The 24,953-nt window shown below is 42.7% G+C and overlaps 1 protein-coding gene across 11 annotated transcripts in view; it reads right to left on the bottom strand.

Moving 5' to 3' along the window:
* The window catches only part of brsk2b (BR serine/threonine kinase 2b), a 287,758-nt gene that overhangs the window by 133,743 nt on the left and 129,062 nt on the right, over positions 1–24,953 (bottom strand). For all 11 annotated transcript variants that reach the window (XM_088610892.1, XM_088610896.1, XM_088610893.1 and 8 more), the window contains exon 2: positions 17,653–17,747. In XM_088610892.1, coding sequence (XP_088467018.1) covers positions 17,653–17,747 — 95 coding nt within the window. The remainder of the gene's footprint in view (positions 1–17,652; positions 17,748–24,953) is intronic.

The raw sequence follows: 24,953 nt of genomic DNA, 5'->3' as shown, positions 1-24,953 counted from the left end.
TATCGGCGTGAGACCATGTTGTTGTTATTGCTAATGATGATAATCGGATAGCATGGCTCCTGGACAAGTCAAAGCTGGGGTGTCTCATTAATAAATCTACTGTATACAGTATAATCTCTCAATACAACTCTACTTTTGATGTCTTGCACCTGTATTTGTTTCAACTATATCAAAGAATGTTGAGCCTTTAGTACAAGAATTGCCTATAGAGCTGAAAGGAAACTGCTTAAATTCAATCTCATGTGCAAATTATTCAGTATAGCACTATTCTACAATTATTTTTAATGCAGCACTGAATGGAATTAGAGTTAAAATCCCTGCGATTGGACTACACTGGATGTTGTTTTCTGGCATTACTTGTCCACGGAAATACTGCCTTTGAACAAGAGAAGATTAACGAAGTGGGGATTAAAATTGAGAGAATGTGGCAGAGCTAGTCTCACACAAAATCTGATGGCACAAATGTAATTAGCAAAGAGGCAGACTGCGCCTAGGATAAGCACATTAAAATCAAGTTATTTTAAAGCAAAGAAAAATTAGGCAAAGCGAAATCCCTACATTTGCCAACTAATTAAAGAAGGATTTATAGAAATCTAATAGAAAAAAAGCACTAGCTACAGAGTGGATAATCCATAACTCCATTTCCAGACATTCTTGAGGTTGTTTAGCGACTCCCTTCGAGGGAATTCAAACCAATTATGCCAGGCTCATTGAAGGAAAAGAGATAAGTAAGATGCCACATGTTGGGAGAGTTATGAATAACTAAAAACTTCTAATAAAGCCCCTGGACTGCATACCATGAAATAGAGAATGCAGGGTTATTGTAAAGGGATAATTGGAAGATTCACCCTGGCAATAAACATCTACAAAAGACAAACTCATAACAACTAATGCAAAAATGTTAAGAGCCTCATTCTTGGCTTGCAAAACCATTCCAAACTCTTTTTTTTGTGCCAAGATGGAACAGCAGAGCAATCTGAACAATGTGTGAGAAAGCAAAACTAATCTCCTTTAACCTTTCTACAGCTAGTAAACTTCAAAGTATGTTTTTTAGCTTCATTTCTAAAATGATTGAGCTTCCTTTTAGCTTTCACTAGGAAGATTCCAGTGCCAAGGGCTCAATGAGAATGTTACTATCAATCTGCCATTTAAAACTCTCCCTTCACGTCTTTACAAGAGGCTGCTGCAGTGAAGTTCAGAGGTTTTGATTAAAAACCTTTTCCACGATGTGATCTTTTTCATCAAGGAGAGAACTTGCTAATGATGCATCTAATAAGGCTAGCTAGGCCTATTCCGTGCAAAACAAATGATATATTTGGAGGACTTCCTAATTTGTTTTTCCTTAATGAAATGCTGAAGCATCCTTAATATTAATACCCAATTGAAGTGTTCCACAATGTAATGTTACTTCATACTACAACAATGCAAAATGAAACATTAAAAACATAATAACCTACTTCCACTGTGTTTAGCATAAATATATGGACACTGTTCCTTCTACCCTATGGTTTTATTATCATCCATCTCTTGATAATATGATGCAATGGCACAGTATACAACACTCTCCGTAAGTATTGAGACAGTGAAGGCAAAATGGTCATTTTTGCTGTATGCTTAAGCAATTTGGATTTGAGATGAAAAGATGAATATGGGGTAAAAGTACAGAATGTCACCATTTATTTCTGCATATTTCTTAGTTTATCAGCTTTAACGTTTTAGAATAAAAAGAGAACATTATACTGTAGATTGTGGTGATCCATTCTCCCTTTACTGGGAAACATAGGTACTGTGGCAAATTAAATGTAAATTAAAATAGTATAAAATTCTTTGCATGCAATAACTGCATCAGGCCTGTGACATCACCAAATTCTTGGTTTGTTCTTTTGAAAATTTTGATGCAACCAGTTTTCAAATTGCTTGCTGCATGATGAAACGCTGGCCAAAGGGTCTGGAGTCATTTTCTTGTACACAGGCAGACAAGGTGCTTCTGTGAACCTCTGAAGTTATTCTGCTGCTACAGTCATTAGTTATATCATCAATATAGATGAGTGAGCCAGTTCCAGAGGCAGCTGTGCGTGCCCAAGCCATGACACTGCCTCCGCCATGTTTCACAGATGAACTGCTCTGGACACCCTGCAGCTCGCTCTGTTCTCCACGCTGTCTCCTTGCAATCACTTTGGTAGAGTTTCTGTCACATCTGTCTGTAACATTTTGTTCCAGAGCTCCACTGACTCCTCGCTGTACCTTTAAGCAAACTGGCCTTTCCATTTTTGGTGCTGTTGAGAGATTTGCACCTTGCAGAGCAGCCTTTATAATTCTGCTGTCGAAGTCGTCTGCGCACAGTAGATTGTGATGCCTTCATCCCTGCGCTGTAGAGGTTGTTGGTGATTTCAGCAGGAGTTGTTTTAGAGTTTTTCTTTAAAGCTCTGATAAGTTTCCATCACCAGTTGTTTTCTTTGGCTGACTTGGTCATTGCCGGCTGCTACAGTAGGTACACCAGTGGTTTCATTCTTTTTCAAGATATTCAACATTGCTGATTCGCTTTGCCCAGTCTCTGTGCTATGGGTCTGATTGAATTCTTCTTTTCTTCAGGCATCCAAATTGCTTGCTATTTGTTCCGAGACAGTTCTCTAGTCTTCATGTCAGTTCAAGCCTACTGACTCCAAAGGGAAGAGCGAAGGCTCGATCCAACACTACACACTCACAGCTCTTTTATGTGAATAAGCAATGCAACTTTCTTTTCATCTCAAATCCTCATTGCTTGAGTATACAGACGGTACTGTCCCTATACTTATGGAGGGCATGGTATTCCACTGTGCCCATTTCCCACAGCACTCCAGCAGTCGGTAGTATAAATATGGCCCAGCTACACATACTGTAGGTAAGAAGCCGTGTCAGACCCAGCATTATTAAAAAGCTACTGTTGTATTTTTCTCTGCTCCTCCTTGCGCTTGCAGTTGTGTTAGATACAAGACAGCAGGTTTTATAGGTAATTGTTACATTACCCATGTCTAAACACCTGTAACATTTTAATTATCATCAATTAAGCAGGTGATTCGCCAAATTAAACAGACCTAATTTGGAGATCATTGTGAACAAACATGTAAGTGCTATTCAGCCTTCAAGGACCAGAGTTTCTTAATTTTAATTGAGTAACTGACTTGCTTACTTGATAAATTATTTTTAAAAAGACGGGTCTGCACAAATAAAAGACAGATATTAGATATGCCTCTACATCAGAACCCGTTAACAGATTTGTCAGTTTACTGCACACACTGTGTTGGGTGTCATAACACAAGTGCACAGCTGTCAGTGGGTCGATAAGGTCAGTGCAAATGGTACAGTACATCAGACTGAAAACACTCTCTGCCAGAGTTAACTCAGCTCCATAGTACAGCAGTAGTTCCAATTTTAATACTGCGGATTACGAAGATACATTATGAAAAATGAAAGCCATGCTTGAAACAAGGAAATCTCTTTTGTGCGTCATTCAGGAATAAAAGGGAGCAATCAAAAGATTCCAGCACAATTCAAGGTTTGCAGGATTTTTCTCTAATCTGTACTAGTAGGTGGGGGCCTCACCACTAAAAAAAGGGCTTTTTGTTCAGCGGGTAAAAATTGCTCAGTGGTAGCAGACGAGCTTCCCATTCTTTGAACACCATTTTCTCCTTCTTCTACTTTTAGCAGAGGAACGGAGGAGTTACAGCAGGCAACTGGTGTATTTAACAGAGCTTCGCCTTTGTGTGTATCCCCTGAACTGGCCAGAAGTTGGCACAACAATTAACATTAATTAGACAGCTTAGTGCTGAATAACACACTCAAGGTAGTCTGTATGCCGGTACGCCACAAGTCAGATTTCGAGAGTGTGGCACTCAGTCAATCCAATCCTGTGGCTCAAATAGGCCTTTACTAGATATTAGTAAGAAATGTTTTCCAGTTTCCAGTAAGAAAATTGTTCGATAATTGCCGTTCATTCCCCAGTGCAGTACAACTCCCCAGTTGAGGAAAAAGCCATAAACAGCAAGTACATTTAACGGATATGTAATAGTTTAATTTGTGCCCCTATATGCCATGCTTTTTTAAAACATGGAAAGCGAACTGACTCTTAAAGAAAGGCATTAAAATTTAATGGTTGAAGTAGAAGGATCTTTAATAGTAACAAAACGAAAAAAAAATGAATACAACACCTGAGTGCAATACCGATTAATAGTACAGCGATGAATATAGTTGGACATACTTGTCTTCTAATCACTCCCTCTGTGGTGCCAGTCCCCCTTAGCACATTGCCATACTTGAGACGAACAGAACAGCAAAGCTGACCAAAAAAAGCATCCAAAGAAACGATTATGCATAAAAACAGAATATAATCTCTAATGTCTACATAACTAACAAAACACCTGCCTAAAGGATCACAATTCAAATGTTCCAAGTGTTTAGAAAGGGTTGATTTTGTGACTACCAAGCACTCTGACACTCTTGTGTTAGTGCCTTCTCCTTTTTGTGTTTGGTGTTGTGTCATATACTATAGATCAGGGGGCTGATAGGCAGGCCAGCTTTATTAATAATGCAGGTCCTGATATGGCTGCTGATCGAACACGAAGATAAGCAGCAGTGTCTGTGAGAAGATCTTCACCTCAGCAGTGGAGGCCTGCAGGTTTCGATGGAGGAATCAGTATCCCTGCAGTCACACAGGGACTGGCTGACTTGTTTGATATGCACTGTGGCTCATACACAAAAGGGGGAAGTCACCATGGGTAATTAGCTTTAATTACCCTGGAAGCACAGAGGAAGGAGAAGGCAGAAGATATGCAAACGATTCGCTGGCAGGGTTTGTTATTTCTTCTGACAGGGATTGCCTCTGTGGCAGTGAGAGGGAAGACAGAGCTGTGTGGGAATAAGAGACTTTTTTTTCCTGCGCACTAGAGATATTCATTAGCAGTTCATTTATGAGAGGAAGTTTTGGAGGGGAATTAAAATTAATGAGAAGAAACAGGCAGCATAAACAAGACTTTGAAGAGCGGTTTTTGCCTTTGCCCTTTCTCAATGATGGAGAAATCTCTCCCACAGGGCCTCCTCCCTCCACTGTCCCCCCACCCCACCGCAGGACAGACCGAGACCCCCACCCTCGTCGCACCCTTGTTCACTCTGGGGTGCAGCAGCAAGAGCTCTCCACTGCCTCTCAGGTACCATAGAAACCACCTGTCTGCTCAAAACCCAGCCTCCTCCCCAACAGAGCGCTGCTAAAGTCTCGTAGGGCTGTGAAACCAGACAACCTTAACCGAGGGCCGCACAAGTTGTGGAATCGTGGATCTTTCTGGAAAGTTCCCCTTGGTGATCTGAGAGCATATTTACAGTAACTGGCAAACACACAGCGTATCGGTTCCTCTAACGGTTCATCTTTTCAGCCTTTTGAACGGCCTCCTTCCTCACTCTCTGTCTCCGACTCATCCATGCCAGTGGTCGGGATGCCTCACCGTTCCTGGTCCAATGTTTGATTTATTTTTCATACCGATTTTAGAGAAAACTGACTGTATGAGTCTATACAAATGGAAATGCACTTGCAGTGAGAAAAAAAGACAGGCATTCAACTGCAGTCTCCGCCACACTACAGTGTCAAACTGATTCAGAGCTCCTCACTCAGTAAAGAAGCCAAGCATGAAAAGGCATGAGAGTGCCGGGCAGTGAGGGGAGGACAGAGATAGCCACAGCTGCCTTCACAGAGGAGGACGCCATGCTTCTCAGCTGATCCTCCGCTTACTGCATCAAGTTCAGAAAGAAAATGGGAATCGCGGGGATTTCAAATTTAAAAATAAAAACCTGACTGTCTGCAGGGAGAGATCAGGAAGAAAACAGTTCCTAAAGCACTCGTGTTATCTCCTCTCAGCAAGGGTTAAGAACCACAAACCCTGCGGCGTGATCCCATTCCAGGACGGCTTCAGCAATGCTAATGAATACCCCGAGGCTGTTCAGATGCGCACTGTTCAGTCCACCAGCACAGAAAATTGGATACTCGCATTCACCCTTGATTGACAGCTCAACAGGCAGCTCAGATAGACAGCACACTGTCTTGTTTCCACCTGCACTACTGTAGGTTCAGGTTGATTTACAAATGTATATGAATGTGTGGAGCAACAAACACACAATCTGCTGTTCAGGAAGAACAAGGGGAACAGTGGCTACAGTTCCCACATGCAGTACACACACAGCACAGAAGGTGAATTACCATCCAACAAGTCTTCTTGATGCTGAAATGTGAACGACTGTTTGCACAAGGCCTTGAATCTGCAAGGTGATAGCAGCATCGTCCCCATGTCACTCTTGTTGCTCTGCAGGGTAGTGGTTGCACTCCAGCCAAAACTCCTCTCCCTCCCACAAAGCACCATCCCTGACTACAGGCTTATGGCAGGAGCTCTGTATGGCTCCAGCTCTTGCCTTGTTCTCTTCAACAACAGAAACCAATTCTTCTGATGCAGCAGGACCCTCTGTAGAGCACGCTGAGAAAAGTTAACACTTTTCTCTAACATTATCAACCCATCTATCTTTCCTGTTTTTACGCCCTTGATCCAATTCAGGGTCACAGGGGAGGTATCCTATTCCAACAAGCAATTGGGCCCAAGGCAGGGTTCACCCTGGAGGGGACGCCAGTCCATCACAGGACAGACACAGGTACAGACACGCACACATTCACAACAGGCCCCATTTTCCCAGAAGCCAAATAACCTACAAACATGTCTTTAGAATGTGGGAGGAAGCCAGGTCACCTGGAGGAAACCTACAAGAACACAGGAACATCCAAACTCCATCATTCGCAACCAATTCATCCATATACACCGATACAATAGAAAATTGCAGCACTTCCATTCATTATAGACAGGGACAGCAAGCAGTGCTCTGTGCATACAGGCACAGTGATTTTAATTTAGACTGCAGTTCATTTTGGGAACGCATGAAAATGCAACCACAGGGGGTCTTTGGGAACTGTTTATTCTTCTGACTCCCAGGGCAGGGGCTTTCATTAAAACTGCCTTGTAAGCCCCACTGCCCGCCCTCTGTCAGGAACTGGTCCTGTGACTGGCACTTGCCCAAGGTGACACAGCAAGTTAATAACCGAGCAGGGATTTCAGCTCATTAGCATTACAAAAGTGCCATTTGAGGCAACTTGGCAGGTGCACTGGATTGTCAGGTGAACAACCAAGGGGCATCATACGAAACGGAAGAAGACTCTTGTCATGGTTTGACCTGTCACACTCACGGAAATCCCATTTCCTGGACAGAGGTGTCCTTAACCGGAAAGCTTCACTTTAAAATAAGTAACACGCCTGTATATGTTCCATGCTCTGTCTTTGAGTCTGCTATGCACAGGTGAAGGCTCTCTAATTTCATTCAAAAACATGAAACCGCACACAAGTAGCCTCTCCTCCCCTCTCCAGATGAAGCCTCCAGCACAGAAATCAAGTGCTGTGTCAGACGAAGTGATGTGCCTGAATCAGTCCATGGTTCTAAATTGCAAACTATTTCCTGCGAGCTGCTGGAATTCCATCCCTTCCACCTCTGTTCATCTGTGCAGCAATGCTCTCCAATTAAGTAGGTGTCAAACTGACAAGATCATTAATGATCAGAGCGCACCTATTCAGGGGAAGACTGCTTTCTTTGTTACAAATGCAAAACCCGCCAAGTGTCAGTATTCAGCTCTCTGCTCAGCATGCTGTATGGAGACAGGCGGCTCTGTGAAATACAGATTTCACAGGCAGCAACAGAGAAGCAATCATTCCTCACAAAATGAAAAGGCTGTACCTGTATTATTAATACTACCAGTGGTGTTGATTTTGTGTGTGGCCTAAGTGAGAGCTAACATTTAGATACTGTGATTTTCAAGATGCCAGGGTGTCTCCTGCGCTGTAGCCCAGTAGGTTGCTCAGAGTAAATGACCTGAACTCCAAATAACACACCACGGGCGCTTCATAGTAAAATGTCAAGGCTCTGACTTGTGGTGTTGAAGACGGTATTAATGTGATATTACTGGGCGTTTCCAGTTCCCTGTGCTACTACAGTAGGAAGACCCACTTAAAATGCCCGAGTCTTTTTAAACCCCCAGGGCAAAGTAAGGATAGGGTTCCTCCTGGCAGTAGCAGGTCTCCTGTAGGTGGTTCTGAGTAGAGTCCACAGTTGTGGTGGCTGAAGGCACTTCAAGAGCAAAAGGAAAGAAAAACTGGTGATGCACGATCTTTCCCTGAACATCAGAAGATGAATAGCTCTGTTAGCGATAAATTACCTTAATTGTACAAACCAGGAAAAAACTCCTGTCAGGACACAATTACATGTCATCTGCTACCCAAGCACAAGGCATTTCTGGGTTAATTCTCAAGCTGATGTTTTGTTTCCGGCAAAATTGACAAAATTGTTCTCACAAAAATCCCAAAGCTCTCCTTTAAATACTGTCATTACAATTAGCAAGGTAATATGGAAACTCCACCTGAAAAACCCTTGTTTTGGGAAAGCAGGCTACATAATCTACAATTTAAAACCACGACAGAACAAAATTGCAGAATGAATTTGGCTATTGTTCTACAAAGGAACCTCAACAACAGAGTACTTACATTTGAAAATAAGCTCTATATATTGAATGCTCTCTGAAGAGCAGGAATGGCAGCAGTCCTTTCAGCTTCTGAGCTGATCTGCAGCTTTCCGAAGAGAACACACAACTCCTGTAACTCACTTTGCAGGCTTATAATTTACTTTCCCCACAGCCTCAAATCATGTCTGGTTCCCATGACGACAGCCTCCTCTGAACATCTAAAATAACATACAAAACCAACAAGACAGCAGATAAGAGTGACCTTCAGAGAAACTCCACAGCTGGCATAACACAAACAGCAGAGAGGGACACTGGCACCAGTTATTTACAATTCCCTCCCCTGATAACCTTCACAAAGTAATCCAGTTGTGTGGTATCCTTTGGCCAATTAGCCACATGTAGACGGCCCAGAGTTGAGAGATTGTTAAAGTGTCCAACCCACAATTGAGCCACCACCACCCACAAGCGTATTCATGCCTTCGTTGTCAAAGCCCTAATTAAGCAGGAAGGTTTTCCAAAATATACGGAAAAAATACTTCAAAATACTACTGAGCATCCATCAGCAAGTATTTTATTCCTGGGTCTGTGGCTTCGTGTTTAGTATTACTAGGTAAACCCTGCAGGCTTCACCAAATGAAGACAAGAACTGTTTTACACAACTATAGACATCTGATCTAAACTTCTACCTGATGCTACTCTCAAACGTAACTGGTGATAAATGAAAGTGCAATCTTAAAACTCTGATCGCAAACCATTTATCACTCACTCAGAAAGATTCAGAAAGATTACAATTAAGGACCCCACTTTGCCCAATTCTGCATGGCAGCCCCACAGACCTGGGCCCTGCTTGCCAGCCAGGAGACAAAAGCACGGCTTATGTTTCCTCTCAGACTAGCAGAAGCTCTATGCCTATCTTAGCCAACTCTGAGCTCCTCTGGGCAGAGTCTGACTGTAGCACACCGTTCTAGGCTGACCTTTGATACATACTGTACAACACCGCTTAGAACTGTATGAAGAAACTGAGGTACAGTAGACCTTTTGAGAGTCAGCTGAGTGACTATTTGGTATTTGGTTATTGAGCATTATTGTTCTGTAAGTCTGACTGGCAGTAAGTTTAGGGAAATAGCTAAAAAAGGAAAGTATTCAGAGCACAAATCAGAATATACAGTACAGTGGGTTTCAGAAAATGGCTGGCTAGCTCTCAAAGGAAAGGAACAGAAAAACAAAAACTGTATTTGTGAAGCAGACTAACCATCAGGATGCCAGCCTTACCCAAGCTAGGACTTGATCAAACAGAATTGGCAATGTGTCCTGGGAATCAGTGTCATACTGGAAGCAAAACAGCTGTCTGTTTGATTTTATTTCAGTCACCAAACACTTTTTATAATGGCCTGATCGCTCATAGTGTTCATTTCTCTCATTCAGAAATACTGTTAAACATGCTTATTGTTAATTAGACAGGCTGGTGTCTGTTACACAACACCACGCATAAAATGGAAAAGACAAACACTGTGTGGTTACTTAATGTGGGTAAAGCCTGGCTTCATACACCATGCAGGGCCTGACACAAACAATAATGGAAAAGGCCAATATTTAAAACTGTACAATAAAATGAACACTTCTGTTACATTTTGGAACTGGGTTATCTTTATGTGTCTGGGCTCTTGACTTCCCAATAAATCTTTTTCCCATGAAAAACAAACAAACACAGGGGACACCTCAACTTCACAATTCTCCCATGATGCACCTCCGTCATGACATGGCTGGATACTAAGTGGAAGTCCACTTAAGATGACACTTATTTACACAAAGCGTTGTGGGTGTCTGGAACAAGCTCCCCAACAATGTGAAGACCATACCACTGGATCCTTCAAAACATGGCTGTAGGAGATCTGGAGATCCATCAACTACTAGCAACCAAATGAAGAAAATAAACTTCAAACCTACTTGTTAGTAACTTTTCTTATATTCCTGTGATGTCCTACACAGCAAAACCACTTGTCACACAGGCGGAGAAGAGAAAATGGGATGTGGGACAGAGATAATTTAGTTCCTGCCTCAATATTAGTCTGCTTCCAATTTTCTTACTTCTACGACCTCCATGCTGGCTGGAGTTATCTCCTGAGAGGGGGGGGGGGTATTTTCAATGAGCAGCAATCAGTTCATATTCCCCAAACCCCTCTCTGTTTTCCTTCAGTTTAAAAACTTCATAAACACCCCCCACCCCCTCTGCCCGGTAGCTGGAAACATCACTGTTATGATAGAGAGGTGCTTAGTCACCAAAAAACACGCCATGGATATTTACCCAGACTCCCCTGCTTCAGAACAATTGCAGCTTTGCATCTCAACATTTTATTTGTGGTGTTTCTTTCCTTCCCAGTGGTATTCTATAATGTCTTCAGTGTTTAAGAATTCAACCCTTATTCTGCACACGGTTGTCACTTTTCAATAAAACAAAAATATAGAGCCTAACAGTCGAGATAGGACTAGTAGACTGTTCTAAGACTACCTCGTATTAGAAATTTTCTCAACTGGAACGAAGCAAGGAATTCTGATATGTCTCAAGTGAGAGGACAGTTTCTGAAGGAGCAAGGGTTTAATTGAGAAATCTGTTTTTAGAGAATAAAATAAGGGATCTTAAAATAAGGGCTGGCAGTGCTGGCAGTCAGAGCCTCAACACATCTCCAAACGATCAAACTCTCCCGTAATCTCTGTGGCCCTGCTAAGCATGTTGGCAGGGTTAAACTGAAGACCAGTCACCAGTACTGGTGGGAGGGTCCAGCAGTTGATTAATACCTGGAGATCCCAGATTCAGAGGATAGGAGTAATCAATTAACTGGCAATTAAGAAGCTTGAGAAACAAAACATAAATTGGGTGTTACAGCAGTCTAACAAATATTGTCTTGAAGAAAGCAGCAACTTTAAAACAAGAAACACTGTGGTTCCTCTTCCATGCCAAGATCACTACAGATGACAGTTTTACCAAAGCATAGTCCCACATCACGGTGTGGACACACGATGGAAGATCAGTACCAGTGTGCGCTGCTGTCGTTTCCCTGCTAAAAGCAGAACTACTAGTAAACTAAACCATGAAAGTATTTAGTGCCGATTTTAGAAAGTTTAGAGATGCACGATTCATTATAAAGAGGCTTTGTGTGGGCTGCAAGTTAAATAAAAACTGCAGTTAATGTCAATATTGCGGTCTTTAAAAGATTTACAGCTGCTGTGTACATTTTTATTATGCTGGCATGTAGACATGTTTATGCCGAAATGTATTGGGTATGTTAAGTCCAAAGATAAAGACTAAACTATGACTACAAAAACAATGACATTTGGACACTTAAAGGCCCTAGAACAGTTATTCTAATTATGGACAAAAAAACCTGTAGGCTGTTACATGTGGCCACACCTGGTGGTGAAGGACTGTATTACAGAAAATAATTTTCCACAAAATGGAACTATAAATGTCAATGTCAAGTTATTTTACAGGGTTGCTGGGCCACCATTGCCAGCACAGCCTGCATGCACCAGAGACTCCCTGTGTCTGGAATTGGACACCCCTCCCAGCAGGAAAGAAATGCTGCAACATGCAGTGAAGATGATCACTCAGTAGCATCATGAAACAACTCCCTCTCCCACTGAGGGAATGAGTGCAACCGAACCATGCCATGATAATGCAGCCCACAACATTGTGGAATTAGCTGACACCAAGCACTCAGGGCCACAGAGCTCTTTCGTTCGGCACCACAGTGTACTTATCTGTCTGTGGAGAAGTTGGCGAAGAATGGCTCATCATCAGTCCACTGGTATGGTGAGTGGTTTGTGCAGCTCGACTGGAGTATGCACTCCTACCCACAGTTGGAGGAATAACTATATTAACCAGCCCTGTCCAGCACTGGTGTACTGGTGGACTAAGCATGTTGGGATGTTAATTTAATACTTAATTAACGCATGAGCCACTCCTGTGTGGAAGTCCTTGCTTTCAACATAGCTGCTGTCTCTCCATAACCCAGGGGTTTCCCGTGTTTTGTCCATTATATGTGTATGTGTATAAGGGTGTAAACATAAACATGTACTCTACTGTATGTGTATAAGAGTGTATATCATCTATGCAGGACTCCATAAGACGTCATGAGAAGAAGACACAGCTTTTGTCTTCATCACAGGAATATTACTGTATATATCACCGACTCTATATTAAACTATACATTACATATGAAAGATGCACTACTGAACAAATGGGGTTTTAAATAAAAAAATTAAATAAAAAGCAAAAACGACGTGTTTTGCCATGAAATGTGAAGAATTATGAACTCCCTTCACTCCAAAAGTTTGTGTTATTAAAGTCAGTCAGCTGATCATACACATCGGAGGCCTTCACTCATAGCATGGCGATCAACAGAGAAAGCAGCAATCCAAACTATTACACGGGCAACGAACTCAGAGAGTGTCACTGACCACAGCCAGCGTTTGATGAAATCAATTACCATTTCATGGCAAATTGAAAAGCTAATGTGTGACACCTGTTGTTTAAAATTATATGTAAAAAGAACATAACAAGTGTGTGCTTCCAGAATGAGGTCAATCTGAGAACGAATTCACACTTCTCTACTGCAGGTTCAAAAGGGGTGGCACCTCCATAATCCCAAAAGCTCGGTTTAAGTATGTGTTTCTGTTGTCGTAGAGCTGTAGCTCCCCTCCAATCATGGAATTTCATTTCAACGCTACACCTAGCTGAGCTGAGGCATGTTAGCAAAGCCCCCTGAGCGCCTGTCCAATCACTTTAATCCCTGTGTTAAGACGACACAACAGCCGCAAACAAGTGTCGGCCAGCTAAAGCTTCTTTCCAAAACGAAGGGCTGAATGTGTGTGCTATGGGGGGAGGGGGAGTTTCCACAGAGCCCATTTCCTACAGCAGGTCAAAAAACAGCTCAAAATCAATCTTGGAGTAAAAGCCAGCTTCTGCCGGATTACGGCCTGCAGAGCCCACAATCACTGATGCATCCTCAGTCACCAGACTCTGTGTAATTACAGAAGGGAAATAAACCTGCTGGAAACTAAGTAATTGAGAGGAGAATAAACAAAGTGCCCAACACGGTTGTTTTTTTTTTAAAGAGCCTCTGGATTAAAGAGGGACAGGCTGGAAAACGAGAAGCAATCACAGCTACTAAATAAATTACAACACCCTGGGGAAATCGCGGCGAAAACGGGAATATGCTGTTTCACATCTTCCCAAGCATTTAAATCTAGTTAGATATTTATCGCTGGTGATACATAATGTTTATATATATATAATTGTTTGCATCGATTGCTTTTGATTTAACTTCTGCATCCAAATGGACAGTTTTCCATCATTTGCTCACATAGTGAAGCCCCTAAAGATCTTCAAAATGAAACTACAGCTTGCTGCCCTTGGCTGGCACAACATTAAGTGCAATTGAGCTTGAGGTGCTACACTTTTCTGGGCTTTTCTCTAAAGGACATTTTTTAATCATCAGATTCCAGGCTTCTAAAGTTCTTGGTTTTTTCCTACCATCGTAATGAAATGAGAGGCTATAGGTCTGGAGTACAAACAAATGTGGACACTAAGCACTAAACAACATTTTATTTTTTTAAATAAAACAATAATTTTTTTAAAAGAAAGATTTTATTAGGTTAAGTGGGCTTTTAACCTTTATACAGTACCTCCATCCTCAATAGAGTAAGAAACAGTGAGTCAAAACATGACTGTTTGAGATATTACACCGCAGCGCAGTCAGATAATGGAAGTTTATTTCTAAAGTACTTGCAATTTTGTTTTTTCTCAACAGGAATTTGAGTTATTTTTTTCTGTTCGGTCTCCTTTAAGGACGTGGCTGCTGTACGTGAAGCGTACTCTCAGCAATAAAATGTATATATTCAATACAGGTCCTCTACATGGTACAAATGAAGTGGGCCGAGACTCCTCAATACTGCTCTACAATCTGACCCTAGGGAGGGCGCTCCCTGAGCTCTCTCTCTCTGTTCATTGACTGAAGACCATGGCTATTACCCTGAAGTAGCTTGATGCGCTCTTGACTATCGATTGCCTAGGCTGGAGCCCTTGACTGTGTGCAACCAGCTGCTTCTGTTAATTTTGCATGGAGATTTCCTGACACAAAGAGAGAGGATTCGCCACTGTCAGCCACACTCTTCCCCCACAAAATCTAAATGAGGGGAGGTCAATGTCCTCTAGTGCGTAGAGCCACCCCTAACTCATCTCTGAGAAAATGAACCACTTCATTTTTGGTAAAAACTGAAATCAAACAAGTAAGTCTTAGAAGAAACATTTTTACAAGTTTTATAGAGCGGTCATGAGGGCAGTGATTTTTCATTGATTTTTTTCATTGGCTAATGAAAAATCAGTCTGAGGGCAAAAACTCATTTCACATTTGCTTGCAGTTAAGGGTTCTCGCCTGAGGACACAAGTAGAAATTAAGAGCATAACACGCGTTAAGGACTGGGGGAAAAAAAGTGCTTCTTTACACAAAGGGGTGCTTTCCACAATCCGCTCAACCAAGATATTAAATGGAGTTTATATCAAAAGTTTAGGAGGGCTGACAACAGCCAAGTTAATTCAACCTCAGCTGACAGTAATTTGTAAACATTCCTGACCTCATTTTCTCACATAAAAACTATAAATACTACATGTCATCTCCTTCTCTCCCTTGCTTTGGCTTTCCTCCTCCACCATATCCCCAGCTTTGCAGCCTCCCTCTGCCAAGTGGGTTAGGCCAAATTTACTGTGACTACAACAGTCTATAAACCTTCAATTCACTTAATTCTTTGTTGTTGTTATCTCTAGTGCAAGCAGATTCCTTAGACTCTTTCAAGAAATGATGAGTGAGATCTCCAGATTAGCTTCCAGCAAACCCACACAAACAAACAGGCTGAATGGCTGCCTCTTGTTTGTATTTTTTCACACGAGCTTCAAAAAGGTCTTGACTTTAGAAGGGGTCTTGAAAGTGCAAAACCAACTGACACAGTAGGTTTAGCTTCCTAATTGAGAGTCCAGGTAAGAAAGCAATGAAGTTGCTGTGGGTTTTTAGGAGATCTTAGTCAGCAGAATGAGACTCCAGATCTTAATAATAATTGCTTACACTTATATACTGTAGCTCTTTTCTGGACACTCCACTCAAAGCACTTTACAGGTAATGGGGATCCCCTCAACCACCAATGTACAGCCTCACCTGGATGATGCGACGACAGCCAGAGGTCGCCAGTACACTCCCCACACACCAGTTCTCAGTGGGGAGGAGAATCGGAGATGGGGGTAATTAGGAGGCTATTATGACTGGTAAAGGCCAGTGGGGGGATTTTGCCAGGGCACTGGGGTAACACCCCAACTCTTTTCGAGAAACACCCTGGGATTTATAATGACCACAGAGAGTCAGGACCTCGGTTTTAAGCCTTTTGTTTAGGTACATATAGTGTCCCCATCTCTATACTGGGACAATAGGATACACAGTGATCTTCCCCAGAGGGACTACCAGCACACCTTGATCCTCAGATCTTCTGCACACAGGGATTCCCACATCAAGGTAACCCATGATGTGAAAACATCTGCACACACAAAGAAAGAAGAAAAGCAGAAAAGAACCCAGGCTAATCTCTGCGTAATGTGATCCCGCAGCCACTACCTTGCACAATAGTTTTTAATAAATCATTAAGCACAATTTTTAGACCTTTAGAGACTTTCTCAGATGTGAACATCATTCTGTTTTGATGAAGCACAGTACATCCTCCACACATTCAATTCAATGTATATCCCATCTTAATCCAAGCCCATTAGCTCTGGATTCACAATCAGTAACACACCGATTAAGTATTTACATGTACAGTATTTCCTCTGACTCAAGCCTAGCTTTTTTTGTATGATTTAGTTAGGTTGAGGGAATTAAGCCTCCCATACCTTTGTTTAAAGGGTTGGGACGCGGATTAAGAACAGAGGCAGGAAACGAGTCCCTAATCCCTTGCGTAAGGGTACATGTGTAGAGCAAAGTGAAAATCGCATCAGTCTGAGCCTGACAAATAAACACGCGGCACAAAAGAGCGATTTCACAAAGTGAGGAGCAAAGCAGCTCACTGATCCTGTTGGATATATGTGTAAATGTCTCTTAAAATCCAGAGCCCCTCTCCCCGCTGGCTGTCCCCTGTGCAGAATATTAGCCGAATCAGAATTTCCTACCTGAAGGCAGAACAAAATGTCAAGAAAAATGAACAAATCTATTCAACCGGCATATGGTATTGACTGCACATATGGGAGATCAGACTTTGGGCAGAGATTCAATAACTCAGCCACGCTGGAGCACATTCAATATCTCCGCCATGGTGGAACAGATGCGACACCTCAGTCACATGGCGTTGTGTTTCTCCTGCCTCCTGAAGCCCAACCCCACCAATGACACATCCTCATTCATTCACCACATCTCCAGCTCGCCCAGGCTGAACCGTGCTCGCATCTCGGCTCGATCACAATTGTAGCAGACAAAGATAAAAAAAACAAACGTAAACATTATTTAAAAAACAAAGCAACATTGTTTTGGTTTCAAGTTTGAGCAATAAATTTCACTGGCTTTATTTTGCCTTAAAACGGCCAATCCTCAGCAAAAGATCAGCACAGATATGACCATGGACAAAAATAAATTCACACAGATTGTAGTGCACTTAAAATGACTATAAATAACACAGCTCCTGTTTTTCCCTCCTCTTACTCATGATTTCCTGATTCTCTATCAACTTCAAAACTCATCAATCCCTTCTAAGTGCCTAAAGGTTTTGGGGGTGTACGGTATGTTGTTTGCTTGGTTTTCAACATACACCATATTCACTGACATTTCTAAGAAAAAAACATCTTGAACGGAAATTCCTCGTTCTCATTATTTCCTCAGAATTCTTTCATTTCAGAAATACAAAACGGGAAATATAATTTAACCCATTTATATAACAGGGTAATTTCTTCAGGACTTTCCCACAGAGCCTGCAGGCAGATGCTCACACACCAAAACACACACATCAGGAACACAAAACTGGGCTCCAAGTACATGGGAACAGCTTACCTTCATTAGTACAGACTCGCTCAGCTTCTCTCGATTCACAATCTTTATTGCGACCTTCTGACACGTGACACAGTGGACTCCGAGCTTCACCAGCCCTGCACACAAGACAAAAATGACAGATCAGGTAAGAAAGAAAGCTTCACTTTAACATGCCCATGACAGAATACACAGCCTCTTTAACCAAGATATGAGGAACCCCAAATCAAATGGATAGATAGATTGTCTCAGTGGCAGACAATGTGTGGGTGAGATTGAGAATCTGAAGATGGGAGTTGCCTCAACTTCCCAGGTGAGACGAGTCCCACATCCCAATGCTCTGGAAAACCGGTGGAATGTACAGCTGGATTCTCCTCAACACAACCTCACCTGAAGGTCATTCTGACAAAACAACTGGGAAAGAGCAGGAAGTATTTCAGGAAGTACTTGTCTGAACTGTGCTAGCTGCTTGATCATGTCCATCATGCGGGACAGAGGGCATTCTTACAGTAAGTCTGGGCTAAATGGTATAGTGAGAAAATGATCTGTTTCTCACTATACCAGTGTCAGAAACGAACACCAGTCACACAACATAGAGGGGTTTCCGTTTAAACAAAACCTGATTGTCTAGAGGTAAATACACGAAGTGTCCTGAAAGTCATTACCCCTTTCAAAACAGGTATAAAAATCAGAAAACTGCTTATCCTCGTGAGGGAAATTGAAAACATGGCACTGAAACCAGAAATTACTTTTGATCCACCTCAGAGTTTTTTTGGAAAGCAAAGTTTACCCTGCAGTTAGAAAGAGTGAGGAAAATATACAATGAGGCAAAAGCTTTGACAAGACAAATAAATAAAAAATATTACAGTCTTTTGGCTTTAGCCCATTAATTATTGAAGTCTACAAACAGCCCTATTATTAAACCATTTTATTCAACATCTCATGGTTTTCATGCTCTTAATGATCACTTTTACTTTTGAGTCAGATGCTTTTTGAACATTTTTACTTCGAAATGAAACTTTTTCATTTTGCATCATAAACTAAAAATCCTTGCGTCTCTATCCCCTGAGCCTTACGATGTATATTGCAGAAAGCGAACTGGTAAACAAGTAGAGTCGATTGATGCTTAAAGTCCGAAAAATAGGCTTCAGCCCATTATGTGCAGAATCTCTTATTTCCCCCCAGAGCACCAACTATGGAAAACAGCTTTATTTTCTCTTTTCCCGTACCCTGGGAAAAAATATGTTTTACTTTGAAATGTGTATTTCAACATTATTTATCAATGCTCTATAGCTGATTTCCCACATGGCTGAGAAGGCTGGCAACTTAAAGAAGATCTTATTCTTGAAAAGGCCGACATGGTCTGCTTTTACAAGGAATATTCTTATTTAATACTGTATATCCATATCAATTCTAATCGAATAAATACAATCAGTTCTGCGCTTCATCTCTCTTCATAATTCATTGATTATTTTAAGTGATGGAGAATTTAAAATATGTTGAAGTAAAACAGATATTCCTGTACTCTATAAAATGTGCTAAAAAGCCATAAATTATGCTATTGTGCTACACTTTATGTACTGTAGCAGACACATAAGCCCACGCACTTTTACAATTCCTTTTAATAACATTCAGTCACTATTAGATGTTAAAGCCTAGTCATGTTACAGTGCTGCTGTCTTCCTGACAAAAAGAAGCAACCAAACCAAACAACACTGCCGGACGAATAGAGAAATGGGAAAAAAATCAGTTGAGAAAAACAAAAGCTTCAGCAGAAGCTTCAGTCCAATGAGGATGTTTGAGGATCATTTTCCTTGCTTAAGCATCACACTGTGACAGTGTGTAAGGGTGAATGGTGAGTAGTGACACAAGGCTCGGTATCTGAGATCCACAAAGCAAACTGTGTAACAGGTTATTACAGGTTAGTTTTAACCAACTGATGATGTGTTGTTGCAACAGTAATCCTGATCAGTACGAGAGGAACCGTAGGTCAAGACTCTGGGTGTCTGTTCTTGGCTGAGGAGCCAGTGTAGGGAAGCTGGCATCCGTAGGATCATGACTGAATGTCTCCAAGTCGGAATCCCCCCTAAAAAGGTGGCACATGAGGAGGTCGGTCTCTCAGCTGTCTGGCAAAGCACGCCTGCCCATGCTGCGCCCCCGCTCTGCAGTGACCCCAGAGAAAGAGCCGCCACTTGAGCTCACAGGGTGCCGAGAGCTCGCGGGGGCGGACACGGCAGTCACCCCTGAATCAGCCGGCGATTCCACCACGAACAACAGCCAGCAATCCCAGAGGAAGAGGGTGATGGCACAGAAGACAAAGCCCAGAAAGTCTGCATGCAAGACCAACGGAACACGGAGTCAAACAAAAGCCTTCATGGGCTGAGACCTCTCCGCACACGAGAGTGCTGACAGATCCTGCACTAGATCTCACAGTCTGCAGCTGTGAAGGGTGGAGAAGTGTGGTCTGCCCTCTGACCGGACACGAGTGCGGGGATCCTGCCGAGGAGTGGAGCCGGCAATCTGAGGGAGACCAGGATCAGGGATGAGGCGCCTGCTAATCCATGGAAACCGAGATCCTGGAAGAGCGCAGCTCTCTCCACGGGCCCGCGGAGCGAGAAAGAGGGCGTTAGTCAAATAGCGCCATGCAGGTAATTAAACACCAATGAAAAGCAGGGGGTGTGGGCACTGGGCCCATCACCACACGCACTTATGAGGCCAACTGCAAAGGGGACTCTGGTTAAATTTTCAATGCAATCAGAGCCGAGCCAAAAACAATGTCACTTTGAACCTTTTTTCCCAACTGTATTATTTCATCTCCATTTTTCCCTTTCACCGCATTTCTTTCTTAATGCAATAAGCTTTATATTCTATATGCCACTAGAAAAGAGCGAACAATAGCAGTGCTCCCAGTATCGACAGACCCCCAATATCTGCCCAGCCCAGTGCTCCAGGGGGCTCAGTGAGTGGTCAGTAACTGCAGCCTCAGAGTTCCTGAGGCATGCTCCTGTGCGCTAGTGTCACTGTACAGTACAAATCTACTCATCCATTTTTGGTCAGATCTTTCTCCTTGGAGAGTTGAGGTTCAAAAATTACTGTACCAATTTGAATAGGAAATCTGAAATTTCAAACACAGCATTGTCCCAATTTAGAATCACAACATTAAGGTGTACTCAGAGGTAAATAAAACACCTTCAGCTGCCTTCTTATAGAATCACACACACACCACATCCACACATCACAGATCCTCAGAAATGTCTTGGGGTCACTTTCACTACAGCTGGAAAACGATGGAGAGAAAGCCTGAGAGACACACAGCAGAGAGGTAGGAGTAAAGACTCCCGTTCTGTACCATCAATCACGAATCCAGGACTCTCCAGATTCTGTCACCATGACTTATCTCTCCACATGAAGAGCTCTTCGGAGGTTTCCCTTAGTCCGTAGTGAAGGAATATTACCAGGTCACTCACTGCCAATCACGAGTCTGACCTGAAATAAAAGCCTTCCTTCAGCTTAGCAGTAAGGTCAAGAGAGTTTCAAGGGAATTCTTTTTTTTCCTTAATAACACAGCACTCCAACTGGCATTGGCCTCCACCACCTCTGGCAATCGGCAAACACAAAATGAAACCTCACTTCGACATGCAGAGTCAAAACCCAACTTGAACTTGCCACACCTCTGATGAACAAGAAGGCACAGATGGTCTTCTGTCTCCTCCCTTTAGCTCAATGTCATCGAAAGATCCTCCAGCATCTAAATATTTATTGAAGGTCGGACACACAGGCTATGGGATTTCACTGCAATGGCCTCTGTGCTGCAGCTGCTGGGGATCTGTTGCTGTCCAAACCCATGCCAAAGGAAAGCACATGCTTGATAACCACACCCTGATGGTTCCTGCCATCCCAACCCTGACCCAATTGCACGATACAATCCGCCAACCCCCTCTGCGCCCCCTCTCACACCGACATCCCCTCTCTCTGTGCCAGCCTCCCAAGACGCTGCTCTCTTCATGGCAAGATGTTCTCTATCTCTATCTCTTAGTTTGCCACTAAGGCCAGTTATAGGCTGAAAAGGCCTGTGGGGAAAATAAAATTAAAGTTTTAGTCAACACACCCAACACGATCAAGCTGCCATATCAAAATAATTCATTCACGACCGTAAACAGAACGAATAATCTTGACTGAAATGTGGTCCAGACAGTAGCCCCGGTCCCTGTCACCTGCCCACTTCGTCTGGACCAATCAGGTGCATGCTCCCGAGAGTCTGATGTTACTATGGCGACTGTCCTTTTCTGCGTGATACCCTGATAACAGATGACGCCACAAACACAAACAGGGACAACGAAAAAGGGCAAAAGTCTCTGGAAGCTAACCACAAATGCGCATAAGTAACAGAAAGTGGAGAAATAATGTGTCGCAGTTAAGCAGTCACTGACGATTTTCCCTCTGTACCTACAGTAGCACCAAATAAATAGTGCAACTACTGGACCCAGCACTAAAAACATACTGGAGATAATGCAGGACCAAGGATTAGCAAAAAGAGTGCACTCGCTGTACCTAGCACTAGTAAATACACACAGAGTACAACTAAAGCAGTGTAGAAGCACAATTCAGAACTGGCCAAAGATTTTAGGTATGTAGGTCCCTTTTCAGGCCATCAAGGCCCATGAGGAATGGGGGCAAGGGCCACCATTTTTCCTGACCATCCGACACTGGACGTGGCTGAATCCAACAGAAGGATTAACCCCCGCTACTCATGTGGACCTGGGAGCTGTCTGGAAAGAATGAGAGCTACATCGTTTGCCCCTACCTGGGATCGAACCCGGGACATTCAAGTCAGGAGCTAGTCGCCCTTGCCGACTGAGAGCCTTGCTACCAAGGCTCTCGGCAAATGATTTTACTCACCCTAGTTCAAATGAGCGGTCTACAAGGAAACTGTTGTCCTAAAGACATTATTCTATAATCTACTGCATTCACATCATCTCAGGAAGGCAGAGCATCGGTTATGATTTTTGGTTTAAAAAAAACTGGAGAAAACTCCAGAGAGGGATGAAGAGTAATAATAAGAGTGTAGGTCGATTATACAAGATTAGCTGTGGAAGAAGTTTTAATTGTTTAAAGATAAATCTGTATAGCTCGTAGAAAAAAAAATGTGTTCGTGGTGTGCATGAAAAAAATCTTTGAAAGGTTTTTTTTAGAAAGAAACAAAAAACAATAATGTGAAAAACATTCTTGTGTGACAGCATCCACTTACTTTAGTGTTTGTGCTAGTACTGTTGCTATGAGTATGAATTTTAAAATGACATCAACCTGAAACCCATCATCTCGGACTCAAGGCACATCGGCAGAAGGGTGTTCTGTCTGAGGGTTAATTGGGAAAGTCCTACATTTTTCTCAAATATCAAAAATAGCACTTCTACACACCCATCACTCAAGAGATTTATCTCTGAGAAAAGTTAAATGTATGGTACTAGGAAAGATATTGTGAACTCCAAAGATAAATATGGAAATTTCATAGTTCTACCCTGATGTGCCGGACGGAGCTGGGGGGGGTTACATCAGCAGGAGCGAGTCTGATTGCACGCGAGTGGAGCTGGGGCAGCCACACTAAACACATCAGTCTCTCTTGCTTCCAGACAGTTTTACAGAATCCAGGCAGAAGTACTACAAGTGACCACCACTTCCTTGTACATTCATAGGTGCTTTTCGATCCCTGGATGTGGGCTCTTCCTGTTATCGTGTAGCATAATTCACCCAGCGATGGCTCTGAGTCGGGGATGAGGTGGAGGGAGAAGTGGTTGGCAAGTGAATGGAAGGAGGTGGAGGAAACTGAGTCAACAGGTTGAGGAGGAAAGCTATTCTCAACTCCTCCTTCCAGTCTCTCTCCTCTGCTTTCCACTTGTCTCCATCTATTAGAATTGTGGGTTACACTGCACTTTTTTTTTAAATGCCAAAATGCCTAAGAAGACGGCTCTGGAATGGTCTTTTATCGGAATTCAGCAGTGCAAATATTCTGATAGAATGCATTAAACAGCAGTCAGACACTCTGTGATCCAAAATTGTGATCCAAAAAAGATGTCAAGTTTTTATAGGCTTCTATGCTTGACTTCTCTCAATATTGCTTCTGTTTCTTGCAATTATCCCTGCTCTTCTCTCTCTGGGAACCAAGAAGTTTAACACAAATCAGCTGAGAGGCAAACAAAAGAGTAATGGAAACAATTAATGCAGATGGCGTCTCTCAAGGTAGAGCTCCATTTACCCCTGTGTAACATGATACCTTCCCTCCCCAGGAGTTATTAAATTGCTATCAGAACTCAACAACCATTGTCAGGTCAAGCTGACTAGAAAAATACCATCAAATTTACAGGCCTGTTCCTGTCCAATTGACAGATGTTATTTCAAATTGCCTCTCTGTTTTCCTTGAAGCCATCTATCAGCCAGCGTGTATGATGCCCACTCTAGAGAGACACACAGCGCAGCAGGATGGCTGTTGAATGGGTGAGCTCCAGCAGAGGGCTCTCATTCCAGGGATCGATAGCCAGACCAGCTCTCAGAGCTCTTAAGCAGGCTGGGGGAAGGATCAACCAGCATTTGATTTCTCAAGCTCGTGGTTAGGCAGTGTCGGCAATCGCAGTGAACCAGCTGAGGAAGATCGTTGCTTTAAAGGCATGTATTTTCGAGGGCGGCAGTAACAGTTCTTGTTAAAAAAAATTACTGAGAGGTCCTTTGCTGTCAGCTTTGCTCCTGGAGGAACATTGTCTTCCAACTGGATTATTAGCACTAGGAGAGAATTAATTAAAAAAACAAATTGCGTCTATTTCACAAAAGAAGAAAACAAGGGTAGAACCATGGATGGTCAGGGGTGTGGCCATTAGCACTGCTACCTCACAGCTTCAGCTCAAGAGGTCTGGTTTCTTCCAGCTTTGGGCCTCTAGGTGTCTCTGGACGGTATGAGCATGGATTTCCTCTCAGTTTCCAAAGACAGGCTGGTTTGGCTGTCAGTGACCCTCCCCCTGCAGGAGACAACAGCTCAGTGCTCTCAGCTCTGCCATATGCTCTGTGCTTCCAAGCTCCTCACCAGGATAAGGAGCGTAACGCTAATGGATAAAGAGTCAAGCCCTTTAAATGAACGGAAAACTCCTAGGTGTTTTAAAGAATCCCTCATTGACTTATGACAAATGTACAAACCTGAAAGTTTTACTTGTCAGGCCATTAGTGTTCAAATGTCACGTTAGCTCTCTGAGAAATCAGTGGAACTTTAAACCTCAAACATACCTGAGACCGTGCAATAGGTAATTAACTCTTCACCATTTAAAAATGTGCTTGTGCTT

This window comes from Lepisosteus platostomus, chromosome 18, assembly GCF_059453375.1.
Source record: "Lepisosteus platostomus isolate fLepPlt1 chromosome 18, fLepPlt1.hap1, whole genome shotgun sequence".
In the NCBI taxonomy this organism is placed as follows: domain Eukaryota; kingdom Metazoa; phylum Chordata; class Actinopteri; order Semionotiformes; family Lepisosteidae; genus Lepisosteus; species Lepisosteus platostomus.
Note: the sequence above shows the minus strand (reverse complement) of the source record. Positions and strands in the feature narration are given on the sequence as shown.